Source organism: Phragmites australis, chromosome 1 (assembly GCF_958298935.1).
Source record: "Phragmites australis chromosome 1, lpPhrAust1.1, whole genome shotgun sequence".
Classification (NCBI taxonomy): Eukaryota; Viridiplantae; Streptophyta; class Magnoliopsida; order Poales; family Poaceae; genus Phragmites; species Phragmites australis.
The window spans coordinates 51,207,388-51,227,455 of NC_084921.1; the positions used below are offsets into that span (position 1 = coordinate 51,207,388).

Genomic DNA, 20,068 nt, shown 5'->3' on the forward strand with positions numbered 1-20,068 from the left:
AGGTGGGACTTGGGCCGGGTCGGGCTGGCCCGACCCGACCCCTTCGGGCTTCGGGCCTTTCGGGCCGTGCTAGGATAGCCCGGTAAACTGTTCGGGTCGGGTCGAGCTGGCCCGACCCGACCCCTTCGGGCTTTGGGCCTTTCGGGCCGTGCTAGGATAGCCCGGTAAACTGTTCGGGTCGGGTCGAGCTGGCCCAATCCATCTTCAGCTAAGCCTAGACCCGACCCGAATGCACGATGGGCCTTATCGGGCCGGGCTGGCACGAGTCTAGCACCACCACACTCCACCGTGCGTGAGGGCGCGAACCCATTTTTTACCGGGCCAGACCGCCCATTGGGCCCCATATCAAGGTCAGGTCCGGTCCATAAATCGGGCCAGGCTGACCCAGCCCATCAGAGCTCGGATCGGATCGGGCTTAAGCTGCACCGAGCCGTGCTGGGCTCGGGCCGGCCCAAAAAATACGGCCCAAAGTTCTAGCTCTAGTCAACAGCAGATGGATTGTGATCAATTGACCGGCTTTACGCCCGGCTTCGCTGGGTCGGTCCTTGCACACGCGGTGATGAAAGAACGGCGCAGTGAAAGGATGCAGCTGCAATAGAAAGCATGCATGCAGTGTTGCGGTGATGGACATGGACCACCACGAGCTAGAGCATAAAGCTACGAGATGATGATGTTGTTTGACACGACGTGCTGAAGTGGGGAGTCGTATTCATGCTCTGCCACGCCACCGCTTCGTTCCGCCGTTCTTCCAAGCCACTCTTCCGGCCACGACCGCCAATTCTCGAGTTCGTTTCTGAGATTAACGACTGCTTGTGCAAGATTTCACGGTCATCGTGATTCGCGCGTACGGGGCCGAGATTTCGCCGGTTCATTGCTGATCACTTGCATTCTTAAACGCAGCACTCCACGTCGACGGCACCATCTTAAATTCTTAATGCATCGACCCTATAGGAGTACCAGTTTTACACTTTTACTTACACTTTGGGTATCCACTCGTGTCCCTGAATGAAGTTGGCGACGCTGTACGCGTCCACGTGGTCCTTGGGCACCTGGCTGCTCCACGGCACCCTCCGGCTCGCGTCGCGTCCGCCGGGGCCTGCGCTGTCGAACTCGCCGTAGTAGAGCGTCTTGAGCGCGAAGTCCCCGTTCCACGCTAGCCACCCCTGCGGCTGCACCATCTCCGCGAGTGTGCACCCGACGTACACGGTCCGCGAGTACTCCTTCCAGGGGCGGCCCAGGTAGACACGGTGCACGTCGGGCTTCTGGTGGTACAGCGCCATGTACTCGTCGCTGCCGTTGACGACGCATCCGCGGAGCACGATCCCCGTGGGCTGGGCGGGGTCGGTGCGGCCCTGCGCGGTGACGGCGTCGTTCTCGCCCTTCTCGGGCTGCAGCTGCCGGGGCAGGACGATGAGGGCGGTGTCGTGCAGCAGCGTGGCCGAGTTGCCGAACACGAAGTCGACGGTCCCGGAGACGCGGCACCGGGTGTAGAACTGGCGCATGGCGTGCGCGTACAGCGTGTCCTGGTGGCCCAGGAGCTCCACGGTGTCCAGCACCGTGCGGTCCCCCGTCGAGCGGAAGGCCACGGCCTGGTGCGCGTCCGGACCCGCGGTGTTGGCGATCGTCATGTCGCGCGCCATGAAGCCGTCCGCGAGAACGCCTGCAAAATCAAGGCGAGCGAGCGTAAATCATGCGCTCCGCAACGTGAAAACTTGCTGGGATACATCGCATTTCGTAACAGAGTGCACGACAGAGTTGTAGAGGCGGGTCGCTACGCACTTTTTTCTCGGTGAAATGACTACACAAGCATGATGTCTGGTCCCGTCCGCGTCGGCAAAAATAAAAAATAGATAATATATATATGAGTGTATTTATCGAAATAGATAATATATCACTGTATTTATAATTTTAGTATCCATATCTGACACCTCATTTACCAAAAATGATTTTCAGTACATCGTACCTCGAAAATACACTGGCCCGGCCATATTTGGCACATGATGTGCCGAATATGATACCGGCGTGTTATGATTTCATGTAATTGTCAATTTTCAATAAAATTTGTAATTATTTGCTAATTTAAATGTACATTTCAAAATTCCTAATTTACTATGCATGTAGTCCTTAAGGCAGTGGACAGTCTTAACACTTAGTTATGTTTGAAATACACAATTTAAAATGTAATAGTGACAATATCTCATTGATCATCTCAAGATGACGGTGGAAACTGACGATGTAAATTAGCAGAAGAATGCCGGTTATGACAGTCAAGGCTATCAGGGTAAGATGTTTGTCATCTATGAGGTGATGATTGGAAGTTGTGAGGATAGGTACAAGTAAATCCACCATCATTCCCACGGTCATTAGTGTCCTCCGGAGATAGAGGCCTCAGAGGGAGGAGTCGTTGTGGCATGAAATCGTCGCCATCTTGAGCGCCGAAGAGCAAATGCATCACCAAGAAGTGTGAAATTTCTTTGTTGATCAACTTTGCATCTTCCGGGAACGCCTAACGCATAAGAGGAACGTTCGAATCAATATATTTAAGATAAGGACGGTGACAAAATAGAAAATGATGAACCTGGATATGAGATGCATACTGGTCGGGCAACATCGTCATTTTTGTTTGCCTCGTAGAGAAACTTGGCACAGAAGGATGATCGGCTAGTTCGTACACCCTGAGATACATTTGGCGCCGCTCGTGCAAGAGGGTCCTAAGGTCGTCAGTGGTTACATGTAGGAGCAAAGCAGTCAATGCAGAACAGAAGCTGTTATCGTTCCTGCTGACCAATACATTGATTTTCTATTTTGCTTGACCAGTATGCATCTGTCGGAGAGTGAACTCCTGTCGTAGGGATCCCGAGAGACCCCTTTTTAGAGATTCGGCCGGGGGATGATCCTGGAAAAGCTTGTGTGGGAAACAAGCGGGAACGGAAATAAATGCGATGGCTAGTGGGTACGCCGGGTTTTAGACAGGTTCGGGCCGCACGGAGGCGTAACACCCTACTCCTGTATGAGCGCTATATTTATCCTTGAAGGGGATTCTTCAAGGAGGTATCTGGTTCTAAGGGGAGAACTGTTTACAAAGAGCTTGAGGCTCTTATGTTCCAGCTTAACTTGAGCTGGTTCGAGTGTCTGTTGATCTATCTTTGGCCTGGCTCGCCGGAGATTGTTGGTTATCTGGTCTCTTGGTTGTCTTGTGGTCGGGGGTTGTTCCTCCCTCTTTTAGTGTTCTCCATCCTTTCCTTTTATAGGCGCGCCGACCTCAACATATCCTGAATGGGAAAGAGGGGACGCGAATGCCAAGGTGCCACGGAGAAAGGCGTAATCATTTCATCTTGGCGAAGTGACAGGGGCGGTGGAGAAATGCGGCGCGCATTCGACCACCAGCCGCTGCGGAAGCCTCGGGGCGCCATGAAAGGGGCCCACCGGGCAGCCTCAGAGGTGCCCGGTGCGCCCACCCTGTCTTGTTCTTCTGCCAGGGCAGGGTGGCAGGCCGAGCGCTTCGATTCTGGCAACGTTATCCCGAGGCACCTGGATGAAACGGGACGGGACCCGTGCATTTAATGGACCCACGCCCCCCTGCCAGTGCATGGCAGGGTCTGACACTGGGGCGTGGGCAGCTGAGAATGTCAGGATGTCAGGATGTCAGACCGCGCGTGCCTATTAAATGCGGCATTGGGCCTTTGACTGGATGACACCCTGACGACGGGACCCTTCGGGTTGTTGAATGATCTTGCGCGAACCTTCGGGGAACCGAGTCCTCGGGGGCTACCACGTGCAGCCCCGAGCACTCTCTCCCTAGCACTCGAGTGAGACCTTCGGGGAACCGAGTCCTCGGGGGCTGCCACGTGCAGCCCCGAGCACTCTCTCCCGAGCACTCGAGTGAGACCTTCGGGGAACCGAGTCCTCGGGGGCTGCCACGTGCAGCCCCGAGCACTCTCTCCCGAGCACTTCAGTGGGACCTTCGGGGCACGAGTCCTCGGGGGCTGCCACGTGCAGCCCCGAGCACTCTCCCCCGAGCACTTCGGTGGGACCTTCGGGGCACCGAGTCCTCGGGGGCTGCCACGTGCAGCCCCGAGCACTCTCTCCCGAGCACTTCGGTGGGACCTTCGGGGCACCGAGTCCTCGGGGGCTGCCACGTGCAGCCCCGAGCACTCTCTCCCGAGCACTTCGGTGGGACATTCGGGGCACCGAGTCCTCGGGGGCTGCCACGTGCAGCCCCGAGCACTCTCTCCCGAGCACTTCGTTCTTAGTATTTGGGCCCTGCAGATCATCGGGGAACTAGGGTGCTCGGGAACCAGAGGCGGCGGCCCCGAGCACCTTCTCCCGGGACTTAGCTTTTTCTTACCTTGCAGGGTGGTGACATGTGGTGGATGGCCGGCCTGGCCTCGGGACTTAGGGACCCCTGGTTCTGAATACACCGACAGCATCCCACATCCAGGTTCATCATTTTCTATTTTGTCACCCTGTTTATCTTAAATACATTGATTCGAACACTCATCTTATGCTTTAGGCGTTCCCGGAAGACGCAGAGTTGATCAACAAAGAAATCCCACACTTCTTGGTGATGCATTTACTCTTCGACGGGGTTGTGATGCCCGGTTCAAGTAGAAGACGACGAAGATCAGCGAACCTAAGGGATACAAGGGCGCCCTCTATTATTCAACCAGAAAATAACGAGGCCGATGATGACGATAATTTCATGCCACCGATGCCTCGATGTTCCAGCAACAATATAGTAGAAGGTTCAACAAACACTGCAAGAGGATGTTCACACACCACATCGATATCGTGTACAACCAACAAGAAAATAGAACGTGCTCCTACCGTGATAGCTCAAGATGACGACGAGGATAACGATTTCATGCCACAACGACCACTCCCTCCGAGATATCTATCTTCGGAGGGCATTGATGACCGTGAAGATAATGATGGATTTGCTTGTATCCATCCTCACAACTTCCAATCACCACCTCATAGATAACAACTATTTTACCCTGATAGTTTTGACTGGCACAACTAGCATTCTTCCGCTAATTTACGCCGTCACTTTCCACCGTTATCTTGAGATGATTAATGATACAAGGAGGAATATTACCACTATTATATTTTAAATTACGCATGTTCAAACATACCTAAGTGTTAAGACTGTCCACTGCCTTAGAGACTACATGCATAGTAAATTAGGAATTTTGAAATGTATATTTAAGTTAGCAAATAATTACAAATTTTATTGAAAATTGATAATTACATGAAATCACAACACGTCGGCATCAAATTTGGTACACCGTGTGCCGAATATAGCCGGATCCGTGTATTTTTAGGGTAAGATGCACCGAAAATCGTTTTTAAAATAAGATACTGAATACAGATGCTAAAATTATAAATACATCGATATATTATCTATTCCGATAAATACCCTCCATAAATACACTGTCGATTTCTGCCGTCCGCGTCCGGTGTTGTATTTTAGCTACACGACGAACACGAGGGCACGCCTTTTCGCTTGTAGGGCCGACCGAACCACGGGAAAGTCGAGTGTTTTGGCAACCTAGGAGCAGGCTCGTGACGCTACGCCGCATTGTCGCCTCCGGCATGGACCACAAGTCACGTATTGTAGTACTTGTCACTACTGTTGGTAAGTGAATCGATTTTGATTTGCTCGTAACGCTTAATTGACTACATGAAAGCAGATATTTACTGACAACAGTTACTATCTCGAGTGTTAAAAATGTGCAGCTACCTTATCCAAACCAGGCCACGTTCGAAAAAAGGGCCTGTCTTAAAATTAGGAGGCACCATCAGCCGATGGAGTTAGCGACGGCAGCTTCCCGATGGGCAGTGGGCTTAAAGGGAGGTTGTTGAACGACAGGCCGGCTTGACGAAAGAGGCAGGGTACAGCGAGGCGGCGAGGATGCCACCAGAGACTGAGGCAGGTGAGCGAGTGAGCTTTTCATGTTGCCGTGCGGGGAGAAGAAACATACGCAAGAAAGAAGAAGAGAGAAAGAGCGCACTATCCAGATGCAACGGTTATCCTACATCGATTGAAAAGCTCTGCGATGTATTTGGACAAGTAAATGACGCTAGTTAAGCTAAGTTGTACCTGCTACGATTGTGAATGCTGAGACGACTCTACATTCACATCGTCATGTGCTCATGTGACATGCCGGATGCAACGTAGGAGAGCAAATAATTCAGGGCTCACGTCGCAACATCGAATCCACGGAAAGCGTTTTCGGTGTAGAGAAACGGCTAGTTTAATGGAGGGCCGGGTGGGTCACGAGCACCATATGAACGCTGCGGCATTCATTTCATGCACGTACGTGTACGACCGCACAAGAAAGCAGCCGCAAATTTGGGAATTTAGACAACATACGTGACCGTATTTGTGAAAATAGACAACATGTCGACGTATTTGCAAATCTAGCACTCGTATTCGGTATCTCAAATACCGAAATTTGAATTTCGGAAACTGAAAATCCGAAAACACCGTATTCGGCAACTGAGGTGCCGAATACGCAGTGCCGTATTCGGCACCTCAGTTGCCGAATATGCCGGCCGACTGATTTGCCACCGCTTTTTGCTGCGTCGCATCAATCTCTTTTACGTCACATCAATCAATTTTCCCTTCCCTCCCGTGATGCTTTCGGCCGGTGCATGCATGTGTTGTTTTGGCGCTACACGCGGAGAGATCGCTGGTCTGCTGAATAAATTGAGGTCGCAGCAGCAGCAGAGCAGAGAAGGGAGAAGAGAAGGGAGCAGAGGAACGCGAGAAGCATCAGCAGAAGAGGAGCAACACAATCACTTAATTAGCTTTCGTACCGGTTAGTCCTTATATTACCGTACACCCTCTAAGACAACAGTATGGGACTGCTGGTTCACACGCAAAAGGCGCATAATATGTGATTTCAGGCCATCTAGATCAATAGGTACCTCAACCGAACTCTCTATGTGCTGGCAGTTCTGAATTGTTACAAGTCTCCCGTGCAAAACTGTGGGACGTTCTCCATAATAAATATGGAAAATCATATCGTATCTCCTAAATAAATATACATGTAATAAATAATAAGTACAAAAATAATACTAATTAAATTGTGCAATATACAACTAATATGCATCTTTATTGCTACTGGACACTATCTTCTACGGTTCTACCAAACCTAAGTGATTAAACTAATTAATCAAGTTAATTGATTAATTATATTACTTTAATAAAACTAATTACCTAGATTAAATCACGTAAATTCATGTTACTATATTAAGTAAAGAATCTAATCACACTTACTAATAAAAATTATATAACCCAACTAAATCATTAATTTAAATACTCTAATTTACCAAAATAATATAATTAATTAAATGTACTTGAATGAATTTAACAATATACTGACGAAATGACTAATATACTTCTGAACGAACTAAGAAAAATCTAATTACAATTACTAATTAACTACGTAATCTAAAAACTTACCTTAAGAAAATTGAGCGCGGCTGCTGCTCGCGTCGATCCTCTCCGGCTGCCCCCCTCTGCTCGAGCTGCTTCTCCTAGCGTTGCTCCGCTGCTGCTCTCTTCTCTCCACTGCTGCTCTCTTTTCTTCTCCCTTCTCTCCACTGCTGCTCTCTTTTCTTCTCCCTTCTCTCCACTGCTGCTCTCTTTTCTTCTCCCTTCTCTCCACTGCTGCTCTCTTCTCTTCTCCCTTCTCTCCTTTGCTGCTCTATTCTCTTCTCCCTTCTCTCTTCTGCGAGCCAGGGCTTTTTATTAAGCGCAAAAGCAGCATCCCGCTGGCACGCACACACCGAAAGCATCGACAGGACGTGAAAGCGACATGATGCACTGAATTCGGCAACTGAGGTGCCGAATACGGCACTGTGGGCCGTATTCGGCACCTCAGTTGCCGAATACAGCAGAGTACAGGGTGTATTCGGCAACTGAGGTGCCGAATACGGCCCACAGTGCCGTATTCGGCACCTCAGTTGCCGAATACGGTGTTTTCGGAATTTCAGTTTCTGAAATCCAAATTTCGGAATTTGAGGTACCGAATACGAGTGCTAGATTTGCAAATACGTCGACATGTTGTCTAATTTCGCAAATATGGTCGCGTATGTTGTCTAAATTTCCAAATTTGCCGAAAGCAGCTCATCAGTGCAATACGTAGATCGTACAACAGAAGAAAACAAAAGGAAAAGACAGAAATACGTGTATTTATACGTACCTACGGTAGCGGTGTTGAAGGTGGAGACGCCGGGCGTGTCGGCGTTGAGATTGCCGGTGATGACCGTCCGCCCCATGCCGTCGCCCACGACCACCACGTTCGTCTTCTCCCACGGCACGGTCACCGTCTCCCTGTACACCCCCTCCTTCACATGCACCACGAACATCGCGGCGCCGTAGTCCGGCGCCGCCGCCACCGCCTCCCGCACCGTCTTGTAGTCGCACCCGGCCCCGCACACCGTCACGCGCGCCGGCAGCCCCTTGGGCACTCCAAGCGCGTCCATGTCAGCCTCCGCGGCCGCCGCCGCGGGGGGCCAGTACCCGTCGCGCTCGGTCTGCGGCGGGGCCCAGCGGGAGGTGTCGTCGCCGTAGCGCTGCCGCGCGGCGAGCATGGAGATGTAGTTGCTGTTGACGGCGATGGTGTCGTCGAGGTAGGCCATGGCGTCGGAGATGGTCCGGGAGAAGTTGACGTACTTGTAGGCGGACCAGCAGTCGTAGAGGTGGAGCAGCGCGGTGGAGGCGGAGAGGAGCGACGGCGAGGGGGACGGCGAGAGGCGGTGGGAGGAGAGCGCGAGGAAGGTGAGGCAGTTGGTGGCCGCGTTGGAGAGGTTCACGTTGGAGGCGGCGGCGAGGACGGACTTAGCGGTGGAGACGGCGGGCGGAAGGCGCGCGCGGAGCGCGGCGAGGGTGGCGGCGAGGAGGTCGGAGGTGGATGAGTCGGCGCCGGCGCTGGAGAGGGTGGAGACGCAGGCGGGCTGGAAGCGGGTGGCGTTGCAGGCGAGCAGGACGGCGAGCGGCGCCGCGTCGGAGGACGCCGGCGAGGGGGAGGGGCTGCGGTGGTGGTTGCGGAAGGAGAGAGAGAAGGGGAGGTGGAAGAGGAGGACGAGGAAAAAGGAAAGGAGGCGAGCCGAGGGAGGCATTGCTGATAGTTGGATGGCGTTGTACGTCCGCGCGCGGCTGGGAGTGGAGTCGCTACTGCCTACTGGAGTGTGTGGGTGGCCGGGGTGGTTATCTTGGGGACGGAGACGACCAGGCTCGGTTGGAGAAGGGGATGAATATGATTATGAGGGATGGGTGGAGATGTAACAGGAAGTAGGAGGAAAGCATCCATGTCTCTTATTATCTGAATCCTTTCTATTGATTTTTCTTCCGTTTTTTTGTTGATTTGGTTTTCCTTACTTCAGATAATGAGATATATACATACCTTCTATTGATCTTGCTTCTGTTATCGTTGATTTGGTTTTGCTTACTTCAAATAAGGAAATGTATTTATCATGTTCAGCAACATAACCACCAATAATTTTGTACACATGCGGCCATACGCTCGTAATTTTGTACACATAATTCGTGTACTGCAGTATTCAAACCGGTATCATGGTAGTTTAGACACATATAACATACTCCATATGCCGGTAAAAATCCAAAATTAGAAAATATATCTGAATGTATTTGCCGAAATAGATAATGTGTAGTTGTATTTATTAATTTAGCATCTGTATCCGGTACACGGTGTACCGAAAAAGCCATTTTCAGCATACGGTGTGCCGAATACGGGCAACAATACCGTATTCGGCACATCGTGTGCCAAAAATACTTTTTCGGTACACGATCATGTCACATCTGTTTTTCCGGTACACGGTCATGTTGGTAACAAAAAAGTGTTTTTGGGCACACGGTGTGCCGAATACAGCACTGTTACCTGTATTCTGCACATCATGTGTCGAATACAGTCCATTTTCTGCACACGGTGTATCAAATACGGGCAACAGTGTCGTATTTTGCATACCGTGTGCCGAAAATGACTTTTTCGGTACACGATGTCTATTTTCGGTACATTGTGCGTCAAATACGGATGCTAAATTAATAAATACGACTACATATTGTCTATTTCGGCAAATACGTTCATATGTGTTGTCTAATTTTGAATTTTTGGCCCATATGCCCTGCCACCGTCTCGTCATTACCACCACAACCCGTCCTTATTCTAGTGATGCCTGTTATGAAATCTAAAATTTTACAATAGAATTTAGGTTCGTCTCGATTTCTAAAAAAATTTCCTTCTTAAAATAGGTCTCTATCTCTTAAAAATTAATTCTATCTTTTAGGGGTTTTTTACTTATATATATGGGACATCACCTCTTATTATAAACACAGATAAATAAATAATAGACAAGATTTCCCTTACATTGTGTCTATCTTTGCAATTGTTTTTCGAGGAATCGTTGGACTACACTCGGTAGCAGTAGTTTGTCAACATGTTATCAGCACGAAGCTCTGCCAGAGACCAAGCTAGCGGAATGAATCTGCCGTGACCGATTTGCATTGAATTGATATCGTCGTCAAGTGAGCAGGTCACGGCCTAGCCTATATGCCCTATGCGGTACAAATCACTCGCAAGGATTGAAATGTACGATCGATTTGGAGCGCTTAATTGCAACAAACACGATCAGTGGGGCTCATAGTCACCACCTTACCGGCGGCCGCCGTCTCTACACAGATCGGAAAACGAAGGAACGTGCCGTCGACGAACCACTATGGAACCTTTATGGAAATTTGGAATATATGTTGGCTATGAGACTGCATCTATAATCTGATATTTAGAATCAACAATAGGAAATCTACATACGGCTCGCTTCGCTGACTATATTTTTGATGAAAATAAATTTCCGTCATCAGGGGAAGGAAATATACCCTTGGATGAAAAATGTTAGGAAATTATATGGCAGACTGAAGGAATTAGGGCACATGATCCTCGCACTAGTGAAGCAAATGATGAATTACAGAAAATTATTGATTTGCAGAGATTAGCAAATGACATTCCTTATCATTTTTGTGATTTGAAGAGTGTGACTAAATTGCATGTACCTGCACGCCATGCACCGGAGAGGGTGAAAGTACCAAAAGAGGGTACCTCTCATCTTGTCCTAGAAGCTCCGAATAATAATAAAAGGATAATAAATTCGATTTCTCAAGTCACAAATAGCTAGAGACGTCTGGCGAAAATGGGAAATGAAATCTTATCACAGCCGATCATAAAAATTCCTCAAAGGAAAATGAAGGGGAGCTAGTTGAGACCTGACGATTGTATGGAATATCAGGAAATAAGCATACCAGATTTGAATCTTCCCAAGCAGGAAGAAACCAGCGAAAATACATGTGCTGAAATTAAAATTGATGCTGTTAAGCTAAAGGGCCTTGCTCCAATAATAAGAAATAATGAAGAAACACCTGAAAGTACACCTGAAAGAAATTATGAAGATCAAGATATAGAAGCACCTGAAAATGCAACCTATAATAAAATAGCAATAAGCTATATAAATTTAGGAGAATCCTAAATAGAGTAACCACAATAGTCGACACATACTTCGCAAATAAATTACCATAGTCATAGATCATGACCTTGAGCCTGCATCGCTCACTGAATGTAGAATGAGGTCAGATTAGGAAGATTGATAGAATGCAATAATGGCTGAACTGTTATCCCTGAACAAAAGAGATGTTTTGGGGCTAGTATGCCGCACACATCTCCACATCAGACCAGTAGGATACAAGTAGGTTTTTGTTCGTAAGAGGAATGAAATTATAAGGTACAAAGCACGACTAGTGGCACAAGGTTCCACTCAACGATCAAGCGTTGATTATGAAGAAACTTATTCCTCAATGATGAGTGACATTACCTTTAGATATTTAATCTCAATGGCAGTCAACCTGAAGTTCAAAATAAAATTGATGGATGTTGTGACCGCATATATTTAATCTCAATGGCAGTCAACCTGAAGTTCAAAATAAAATTGATGAATCCAGTCGCCTTGATTCGAACGTTTACATAAAAGTATCTGAAGGAATACAATTGTCAAATCAGGATAGAAGAAATAGACATATTTATAGCGTACAATTGAAGAAGTCACTATATTGATTGAAATAGTCACATCCTAGGATGGATTGTGTATACGAAGATGATCTGAATATCAATGGTACAAAACAAGAAATAGAAGACAAGCTTATACGTGAAGTATGAATTTGAAATGAAAGATTTGGGTAAAACCTAGTTTTGCTTAGGCATGCAGCTAGAGTATGTGACAGATGAAATTTTAGTACATCAGTCAAAGTACATTCAGAAGGTGTTAGAGCGGTTTGATTTTTGAAAAATCATTTCCCGCTAAAACCCCCATGGTCAGAAGATCATTGCATGCAGATCAAGATCCATATAGACCTAGAGAAGAGAGGGAGGAAGTATTGGAACCAGAATTCTCAATACAGCGTAAAGCCCACTAGAAGGTATTGGAAGGGCGTGAATGATATTCTTCGTTACTTGAAAAGTAGTAAATATATGGGTTTATTCTACAGAAAGAATCAGGACCTAAGTCTAGATGGATACGCAGATACTAGGTACTTGTTAGACCCGCATACAACGAAATTACAGACTAGTTATGTTTTTCTATGTGATGAAACTGCAATATGCTAGAAATCTTGAAGTAAATTCTTGTATCTACTTCGACGAAGCACTCAGAAATAATAGCTTTATATGAAGTCGTATGAGAATGCGCATGCTTAGAAGAGTGATCAATCATATCCATCAGTCATATGGTTTGAACACTACTAATACCCCTATGAATGTAATGATGTATGTATTGCACAAGTGTAATCGGGATATGTGAAAAGCAACTTAACGAAGTATATCAACCCTAAGTTCTTTTATACTTATGAATTACATAAGATGAACATAAATAAAGGTAATGAATACTAAGTCATATGAAAATCTTGTAGATTTATTCACCAAGTCTCTTCTCGTATCTACTTTTGAAAGATGTGTTTGTTGTAATGGGATAATGATACTTAGAGAGTTGCACCTTTCAGAGGAAGAATTTTCACTAATATCGATATGAAGAATTAAATCTTAGTCAAAAAGATTATGTGCCCAAAGTTAATCATGAAGATTATTTGAAACATTTTGGGTGAATTGTACTCTTTTTCCCTTAGATGAATTTTCCTGAAGTTTCTCATGTTAAAGTTTTTAATGAGGCAATTCTATGACCATATTGCGAGCTAAGTACTATTTCTCCTAATTTTTGGAAAGTTTGATGAGACATATGCATTTTACGAGAAGTGTTCAAGAGGGAGTGTTAGAAAATCTGGAGTTTTACAATAGTACTTGAGCCCATCTTGATCTCTAAAGATTTAGCTTTCTTGGAATAGATCTCTATCTCTTAAAGATTTTTGTACTATATATACGGGGAAACATCTTTTATTGTAAACATAGATGAATAAAGAATAAACAACATTTCTCCTGCATTATGGCCTATTTGATAGAGCTCCAAGAGTAGCTTCCCGGCTGGAATCAGAGGGAACTCTGCTGAACAGCAGCTTTAAGCTTTTAGCTTTTAGCTCCCTGAGTGGAATCCATGAGAGTGATTCTCTGAAATGAACTAGAAGCTGGAGAGCTGAAAAAAGCAGCTTCGCCTGATTCACTTCCCGCATAGAATCACTTCCTCCATATAGTTTATTCTAGATAATCACAAGAGAATCAACTTCAGCCACAGAATCACTTCCCCCAAAGAATCACTCTCTGTAGAGAATCTGAATCAGGGAGAGTTCTACCAAACAGGTCATATATCTCTCTTTGCAATCATTCTATGAAAAATCGCTGAACTACACTCGGTAGCAACAATTTTTCAATAATGCCCTCGTCCTGCTACGAGTCTGCAACTACAACTGCCACCCTCACTCGTCCTACTACAACCGCCACCCTCATCTCCGCAATGCATAATCTCCAAACAGACAGGCAAGTAGCCTGGTGGCAAGCTCCAAGGTTGGAAGCTCGGGGGGGGGGGGGGGGGGGTTCGTTTCCCCGCTGCACTCACCTCCTGTGAAAAGGCTTTAAAGGGGCCGGTAGTAAAAAAAGACAAAAATAAAAATTAAAAAGAAAGCTTTAAATTTTAAACTGGCAGTTCAAATTTTCAAGTCAAAAGTCTGAGCTTTAAGTTGAAAGCTCTATCAATTTCAGTTAAAATGTGTTCATCATTAGTTAACCCGTCGACTGAGGCTTACGTTAACCGGCACTGCAGGGACACTTGAAATTGCACGGCGAAGGCACTGCCTGCCTCGCCACGATAGCTGCCGGCTACGAAAACGACAAAGCGATTACCACACCAGGCGAACACGTCTAGTGCCCTTCGCACCATGGCCTGCTGCCACAGAGCAATTTGTATGTTCTGTGTGTCATGTGACGTTGGAGTTATCTTTAAGATTCAAGAAGCTTTCCACTCACGGGATAATAGCACGGCCGGCGGCATAGAGATGGGCAGTTTTCCCTTACCTTTGCCGGATTGCCCACCGGGTCCGGGACGTGGTCACGGGATCACCGGAATGGTCGGCAGGCCGGCGTACACTTAGATGTTTGGTTCGTGAAATAGAAAGAAGCGAATTTATCTTGTTTTTAACTATTTAGACGAAGGACAGTAGGATAGAATAGTTTTAAATAAAAAAATATTATTTAAAGATTTAAGACGGAATCGTTCCAAAAAATGGTATTACGTGACCATTACACTTTAAACGTGACATTAAGGATGAACCCAAAGTACTAAAATAGACTTGTTCCATTCTACCCATCAAACAAGCGTCTATATATAAATAAAATCATCACATCCTCAAATATATAAATAAAATCATTCTATCTCACCTCACTCTCCAACCAAACGCTACCTTCTTGAGCAGGCCACACATTTTGTTCTTTTGGAAGAGCTGCAAAAGAAGCCATCTGATACAGAGTTTGCATATGCATAACTATTCCATTTGATGACATGCCTGACGCAAGAAAAGGCTGCAAACACACGCTTAATGCATAAGAAATGAATTTCCAAAATTTTGCAAACGAATTGCTTTTACATACAGGTTACCGGTTGTGATGAATTTCTATACCTAAACAGCCAAATGAGGAAATGGTACAAAAATCAATCTCAGGAGATGTGCATTCTTGCGTGAGCAACTGAAGAAAAAAGAAGAATATAACACAACTTGCCAGAAGATGCTGTTGTCTATGAGACTCAGCAAATGAATCTGAAATTATCAAGCAGAAAAAGAATTGAGTACACCATGTCAACAGTCAGCTAGCCAGTCCTCGCCAACCTGTGGAAACGGACGAGAGAAAGCATCAAATCACCATTCTACTCAATCAAAATAATTCATCAAGTAAAAACAAAAAACAAATACTTGGGCAGCAATATGAAACTCTATCTGGAATTCTAGAGTCAGATTGATATTAGTGGACGAGTTCTATGTTACTCCAATATACACTTTCTGGAAGATTCTTCAGGATAAAATTTTCAATGAGCTACTAAAGCTTAGGTATTCTGAATTTACTCATGCATATACATGTACATTCTACAATATTACAACCTATTTCATTTAGACTCTTTACAATTGTCAAGTTCAGGTATAGGAATCTATGACACATGACATTTTAAAGGAATCGCAGCACCAAAATATGCGTGTTGCACTTATACAAGGCTAAGAATTTCTGGATTAACTCACAAGCAAAAATGGTTTGTGAATTGTGAGATGAACTTATACAAGGGTATGTGTGTGTGTGCCTCCATTTGGAGGTTTTTCTGTTTGGACCCGTCTTCCATATCTAATACAAAGATTCACAGCTCTCCTGCGTATTCGAGAAAAAAAATTGTGAGATGAAACAACTGTGGTCGCACAATAGTTGGCTTGGTTGATTCAGGCACATGTTCTCAGAAAACATCACAAAAGAATGTTATCATAAATAAGGAACCCACCATTCGTCAAAAGGTGGGAAAATACAAGTTCATTCCAAGCATCTGGAACTCCAGGAAGGCACCAGTGGCTGCAATCAAGTATGGTGGTAGGATGACTCTAAATGCCAATATGAGCATCACTTCTGAAGGCCCCCATCAAAGTCACATTTAGTATGGTGACAGGGACACTCATATTCGCCACAACATCAGCAAGTATATCCCCAAATTCTCTCCTGTCATTTCCTTTGGCCTCAGCTGTAGGTTGTTCTGTTACTTCACATACCTTTTGATTTAAGCCACTGCAAATACGAAAGTGTCGAAGATTAATTTCTGACAATATGTCCGTAATTGACTAGGGCACCTTCGAGATCAGAGATTGAGCACGAAATGAGACACACTATGTAGACAGGTTCGGGTCTCCCGGAAATAGTAATACTCTACATCCTGTATGGATATTGATGTATATGTATTCTCTCGAGTACAAGCAATGGGGCTAGACCTATTAAAAGGAGTAGACCGGATCTAAACTAAGCTAGAGATGAAGTTGCTGAGTATCTCATATGCTAGGGTCTTGGTGCTTGTGTCGAGCTACGTATGTGTTGATCTGGCTTGCCTCCGTCTCCAGGGGTCTGGGTCCCTACCTTACATAGGGTTGATGCACCATCTCATATCCAACCGTAATCGATAGGGAGTCATTCACTTTGTCCGTCAAGACAAATCAGATAGATCCAGCCGAGATACTAGTCGTACTCGAGTTGGGTAACCAATCGAAACCTTTCTAGTATACATCTTCTAGATTTCCGGGTATATTAGATACCGTAGATTCAGTTCCACAATATCCGGAGTTGTTAAGTATACGCGTAGTGTACCCAGTCCATGTATGGTGTATTCCTTACACATATATACCTCATAGTTAGATATTCAGTAGAAAGTTTCAATGAGTGTATACTATTTCGCAAAACGACCTGTGCACAATGCAAGTCTACTTTTCAAACAACTCCATAATCATAATGATATTTAGATGATGTAGCAATCTAATATCTTCAGTTCAAATTGTAGTTGCTTTGCTCCTATAATACAACAAATAAAAAAGCAAGAAATATACTAAGAAATGCTTCTGTTGTATGTTAGAAAAACACACCACCAATGAGACGGTTCATATGTACGGAAGAAGACATGTGTTTGGCTTAAATCGACTCTCTCTTTCACCCATGAAGCCCAAGTTTCCAGTGCCATTTTGAAAGCAGCGTTAATGGATGTTCCCAGCTTAAGCACACCTCCAGACTCAAAATAGCAACCCCTGTTGCAAAGATCAAGCTCAAATATCTGAGATATATGAAGCTTACATCAATGCAAATCCACAAACTACAGATGGATTATATTATATGCCAAGGAATACCAGGAAAAAATTATAACGACAATTCCACTGAGGGGTAGTCTGTAGATATCAAAGCTAAGAATGCAAGTTTTTTTTATCACAATTCTAAAAATTCATTTTCTAAAAAAAAAGTGAAGTTTCAATATTACAAAAAAAATTGCATTAACATTTGCTATGTCGTGATCTTAAAAACATGAAAACAATGTAGCCAGTGCTCTTATATAATACTGAACACATCAACAAGCCAAAGGAACACAAGAAAACAATATAATGCCGAGTGAAGGAAGCATTAAAACTGGCATCATTAAAGTCATACTGTCCACTTGGAGAGTACCTAGCCAGTATTCAGGCAAAGACTATGATGTATCAACATCAACCAGAATGAATGAGATGACAGGAGAACCTAACACGCTTTTGTGTTGCTATGACTTCAAGAAACAGCTAGAACTGATACAACACTGGCTCTCAAGCTCAAGGCAATCTCATCAGTTTGGTAACCTGGTTCAAAATTTGTGATCCTCAGTTCCTCACTCTTCTGCTAAGAATACACCTCATCATTGATTCACAACAGCAACAAGTATAACTTGCTTCAATTATTGTGAAAAATAACACTGTCTAGCCTCCTTTATTCCTATAGGGTTGCTTAGAAGTTACAAATACTAAATGGTGATGACATCTTCCATAGGAACACTACGCTGCCTATTTGACTTACCATGGACAAAACATCAATTTTCATGGATTCTGATGAATGAACAGATACGTCTTGAAAAATAATTAGACTGGTGGAAATCTGCTAGTTATAACTTAAAAAATTAGCTAAGAACAAAGGGTGCCGTGAATTGAAGAGAACTCACATGTCAAATAACTTGCTGGCAGTCCACCAATGCCCTGAGTTGAAAATAAGCACATCTGAGTTTGCCCATTTCCTACTTATATCATCCAACTTATCGAGCTTGAGGATCGCACGGACCTTCTTGCGCCTGAGGCGAAGCGCAGGGATCTGCTGCACAAGGAACACAGACCGGAAGAACTCCACACTCAGGTTGAATGACTCGAATCTCACTCCTAAAAATCGGATTGTCTTTGAGATTTGGTTGCCATTAACCTCATAAACCGTCTTCGGATCCTCCACCCCTGCCATGAGCATGCAAATGAAGGACTCCCACTGCGTTCGGCTCATGGAGTCCCCCACAAACACAACCCTCTTCCCTCTCAGCCACTCCAGCACATCCCGGGCACTGAACCTCGGCAGGTCGCAACCCCGCGGCTTCCACCGCCACTTGAGGTACTCCGTGTCCTTCCTCCCATTGGCTAGGCAATTGAACCCCCTCTCTGCAAACGGGCACTGGGAGCTGTTGTACAAAGGGTACCTCTCATCCGGCACCCAGCTGCCGTCGAACACGTCGCAGGACTCTAGATTCTCCCCGGCGAACTCGGCGACGACACTGCCCCGGCCCAGGTAGCGCAAGACGTACAGGTACAGCGCGCAGGAAAGCACAAGCGCGACAGAGGCCAGGAAGAAGGCCAAGGCGATGCGCTCGAACGACGGCCCCGACGGCGGCGCCCACCAGTTGCGGTGTGCGGCCGCCGGTGTGGAGACCCGGGGGCTCCCGACGCCGCCCCTCGCTGTGAGCCGCGCTGATGCGCTCCGGTTAAAGCTCCCGCTCACCATCTCACCTTCGCCGCTGCCGCCGCCCGATCTCCCATTCCACAACTCCCCTGTTGCCGAATCCGCTTCAAACCAATTCACGGCTAAGCCTACCAAACCAAAAATGGCTTCCAAACTCGCAGGCGCTGTTTGCTCCCAATCCAGGAGCTATCTCTTCGATAACTGCTTCCGCCCTCCCGGATTCAAATTCGCCAGGCGAATTGACCGGATCGGGCTGCGAGTCACCAAAGCTCGCACGTGGCTCTGAGATAAAGGAGCTCCGATCCGGTTGTTGTAGGTCAAAGGCAGCGAGTCTCCGAATCAACAGGACACCAGGGAAGATCAGGGACTCACCGGACTCCGGCGATTGCCACTTCCTTTCCAGCGGTCGCCGGAGGGTCTGAGAAACAACTCTCGATCCAGCGGCGTGCGGCGCGTTGCTTGGGGGAGGCCGTGACTTGGTGAGCTCTCGCGCGGGCGCGGGCGCGTCGCGGCGAGGCCAGGTCCGCGGAGCTGGGGAGGCGACACTTGTGGTGGTTGTGACTTGTCAAGTGGGTGATTTTTTACTTTAAATAATTGCTGGTGACCCAAGGGTGTCTCCGAAATTCCGCTGGCCTGAAGAGAAGGCTACTACTCACTGGCATGTGGGGAACGGGAGTACGTGGGGCCCACATTGCACTGCCTGACCTCCGCGATGTCCCGTGGTCGTGGGATTAGCACGTATTAAATGATATTAATGTATGTTAAAAATTATTAAGGTTTAACCAGATATCCTAATAGAAAAGGTCCATTTTATTCTCCCAATAATCCACTTTGTTTGTGTTACGGTTAATCAATTTTATAAGAGTGAATTGTAAAAAATATTAGATTTTGATGCCATATTATCACATTACACCGGATTTTAAACATTTGTGCACAAAACACCATGTTTTAACCTGAACTTTCTCACATTACACTAGATTTTACCTCTCGAGTGGCCTTGACTGTCACATGTGTGTCACGTGTGTGTAGCTGGCCTAAATTTGGCAGAAGGATGGTAGGCTAAAATGGCACCAAGCCTTATTGCCATA

At 46.1% G+C, this 20,068-nt stretch overlaps 2 protein-coding genes across 4 annotated transcripts; both read right to left on the minus strand.

Annotated features, from left to right (window-relative positions):
* Window positions 1-589: 589 nt before the first annotated feature.
* LOC133925804 (probable pectinesterase/pectinesterase inhibitor 51) lies at window positions 590-9,597 on the minus strand. Its single transcript, XM_062371556.1, has 2 exons — window positions 8,214-9,597; window positions 590-1,660 (listed from the first exon to the last, which is right to left on the minus strand). Exons 1-2 carry the CDS (start codon window positions 9,130-9,132, stop codon window positions 975-977), a joined length of 1,605 nt encoding a protein of 534 aa, XP_062227540.1. The 5' UTR covers window positions 9,133-9,597; the 3' UTR covers window positions 590-974.
* A 5,433-nt stretch (window positions 9,598-15,030) lies between these two features.
* LOC133925813 (protein trichome berefringence-like 7) lies at window positions 15,031-19,530 on the minus strand. 3 transcript variants are annotated; one of them, XM_062371566.1, is made up of 4 exons: window positions 18,205-19,530; window positions 17,114-17,272; window positions 15,994-16,271; window positions 15,031-15,337 (listed from the first exon to the last, which is right to left on the minus strand). In XM_062371566.1, exons 1-3 carry the CDS (start codon window positions 19,020-19,022, stop codon window positions 16,091-16,093), a joined length of 1,158 nt encoding a protein of 385 aa, XP_062227550.1. In that variant the 5' UTR covers window positions 19,023-19,530; the 3' UTR covers window positions 15,031-15,337; window positions 15,994-16,090. The 3 variants fall into 3 exon arrangements, with proteins under 3 accessions (XP_062227550.1, XP_062227557.1, XP_062227563.1); XM_062371573.1 differs by lacking the exon at window positions 17,114-17,272; XM_062371579.1 differs by lacking the exons at window positions 15,031-15,337; window positions 15,994-16,271 and having other exon boundaries at window positions 17,162-17,298.
* Between the last annotated feature and the right edge of the window lie 538 nt (window positions 19,531-20,068).

Excerpts from the sequence above, each read along its gene's own strand:
- LOC133925804 (XM_062371556.1), bottom strand. The coding sequence starts at position 9,132 with ATGCCTCCCTCGGCTCGCCTCCTTTCCTTTTTCCTCGTCCTCCTCTTC. Across the intron at positions 1,661-8,213 it reads CTTCAACACCGCTACCGTAG|GCGTTCTCGCGGACGGCTTC; the intron begins GTACGTATAAAT and ends TTGATTTTGCAG.
- LOC133925813 (XM_062371566.1), bottom strand. The coding sequence starts at position 19,022 with ATGGTGAGCGGGAGCTTTAACCGGAGCGCATCAGCGCGGCTCACAGCG. Across the intron at positions 17,273-18,204 it reads GCCAGCAAGTTATTTGACAT|GGGTTGCTATTTTGAGTCTG; the intron begins GTGAGTTCTCTT and ends TCTTTGCAACAG. Across the intron at positions 16,272-17,113 it reads TATGAACCGTCTCATTGGTG|TGGCTTAAATCAAAAGGTAT; the intron begins GTGTGTTTTTCT and ends TCGTATTTGCAG.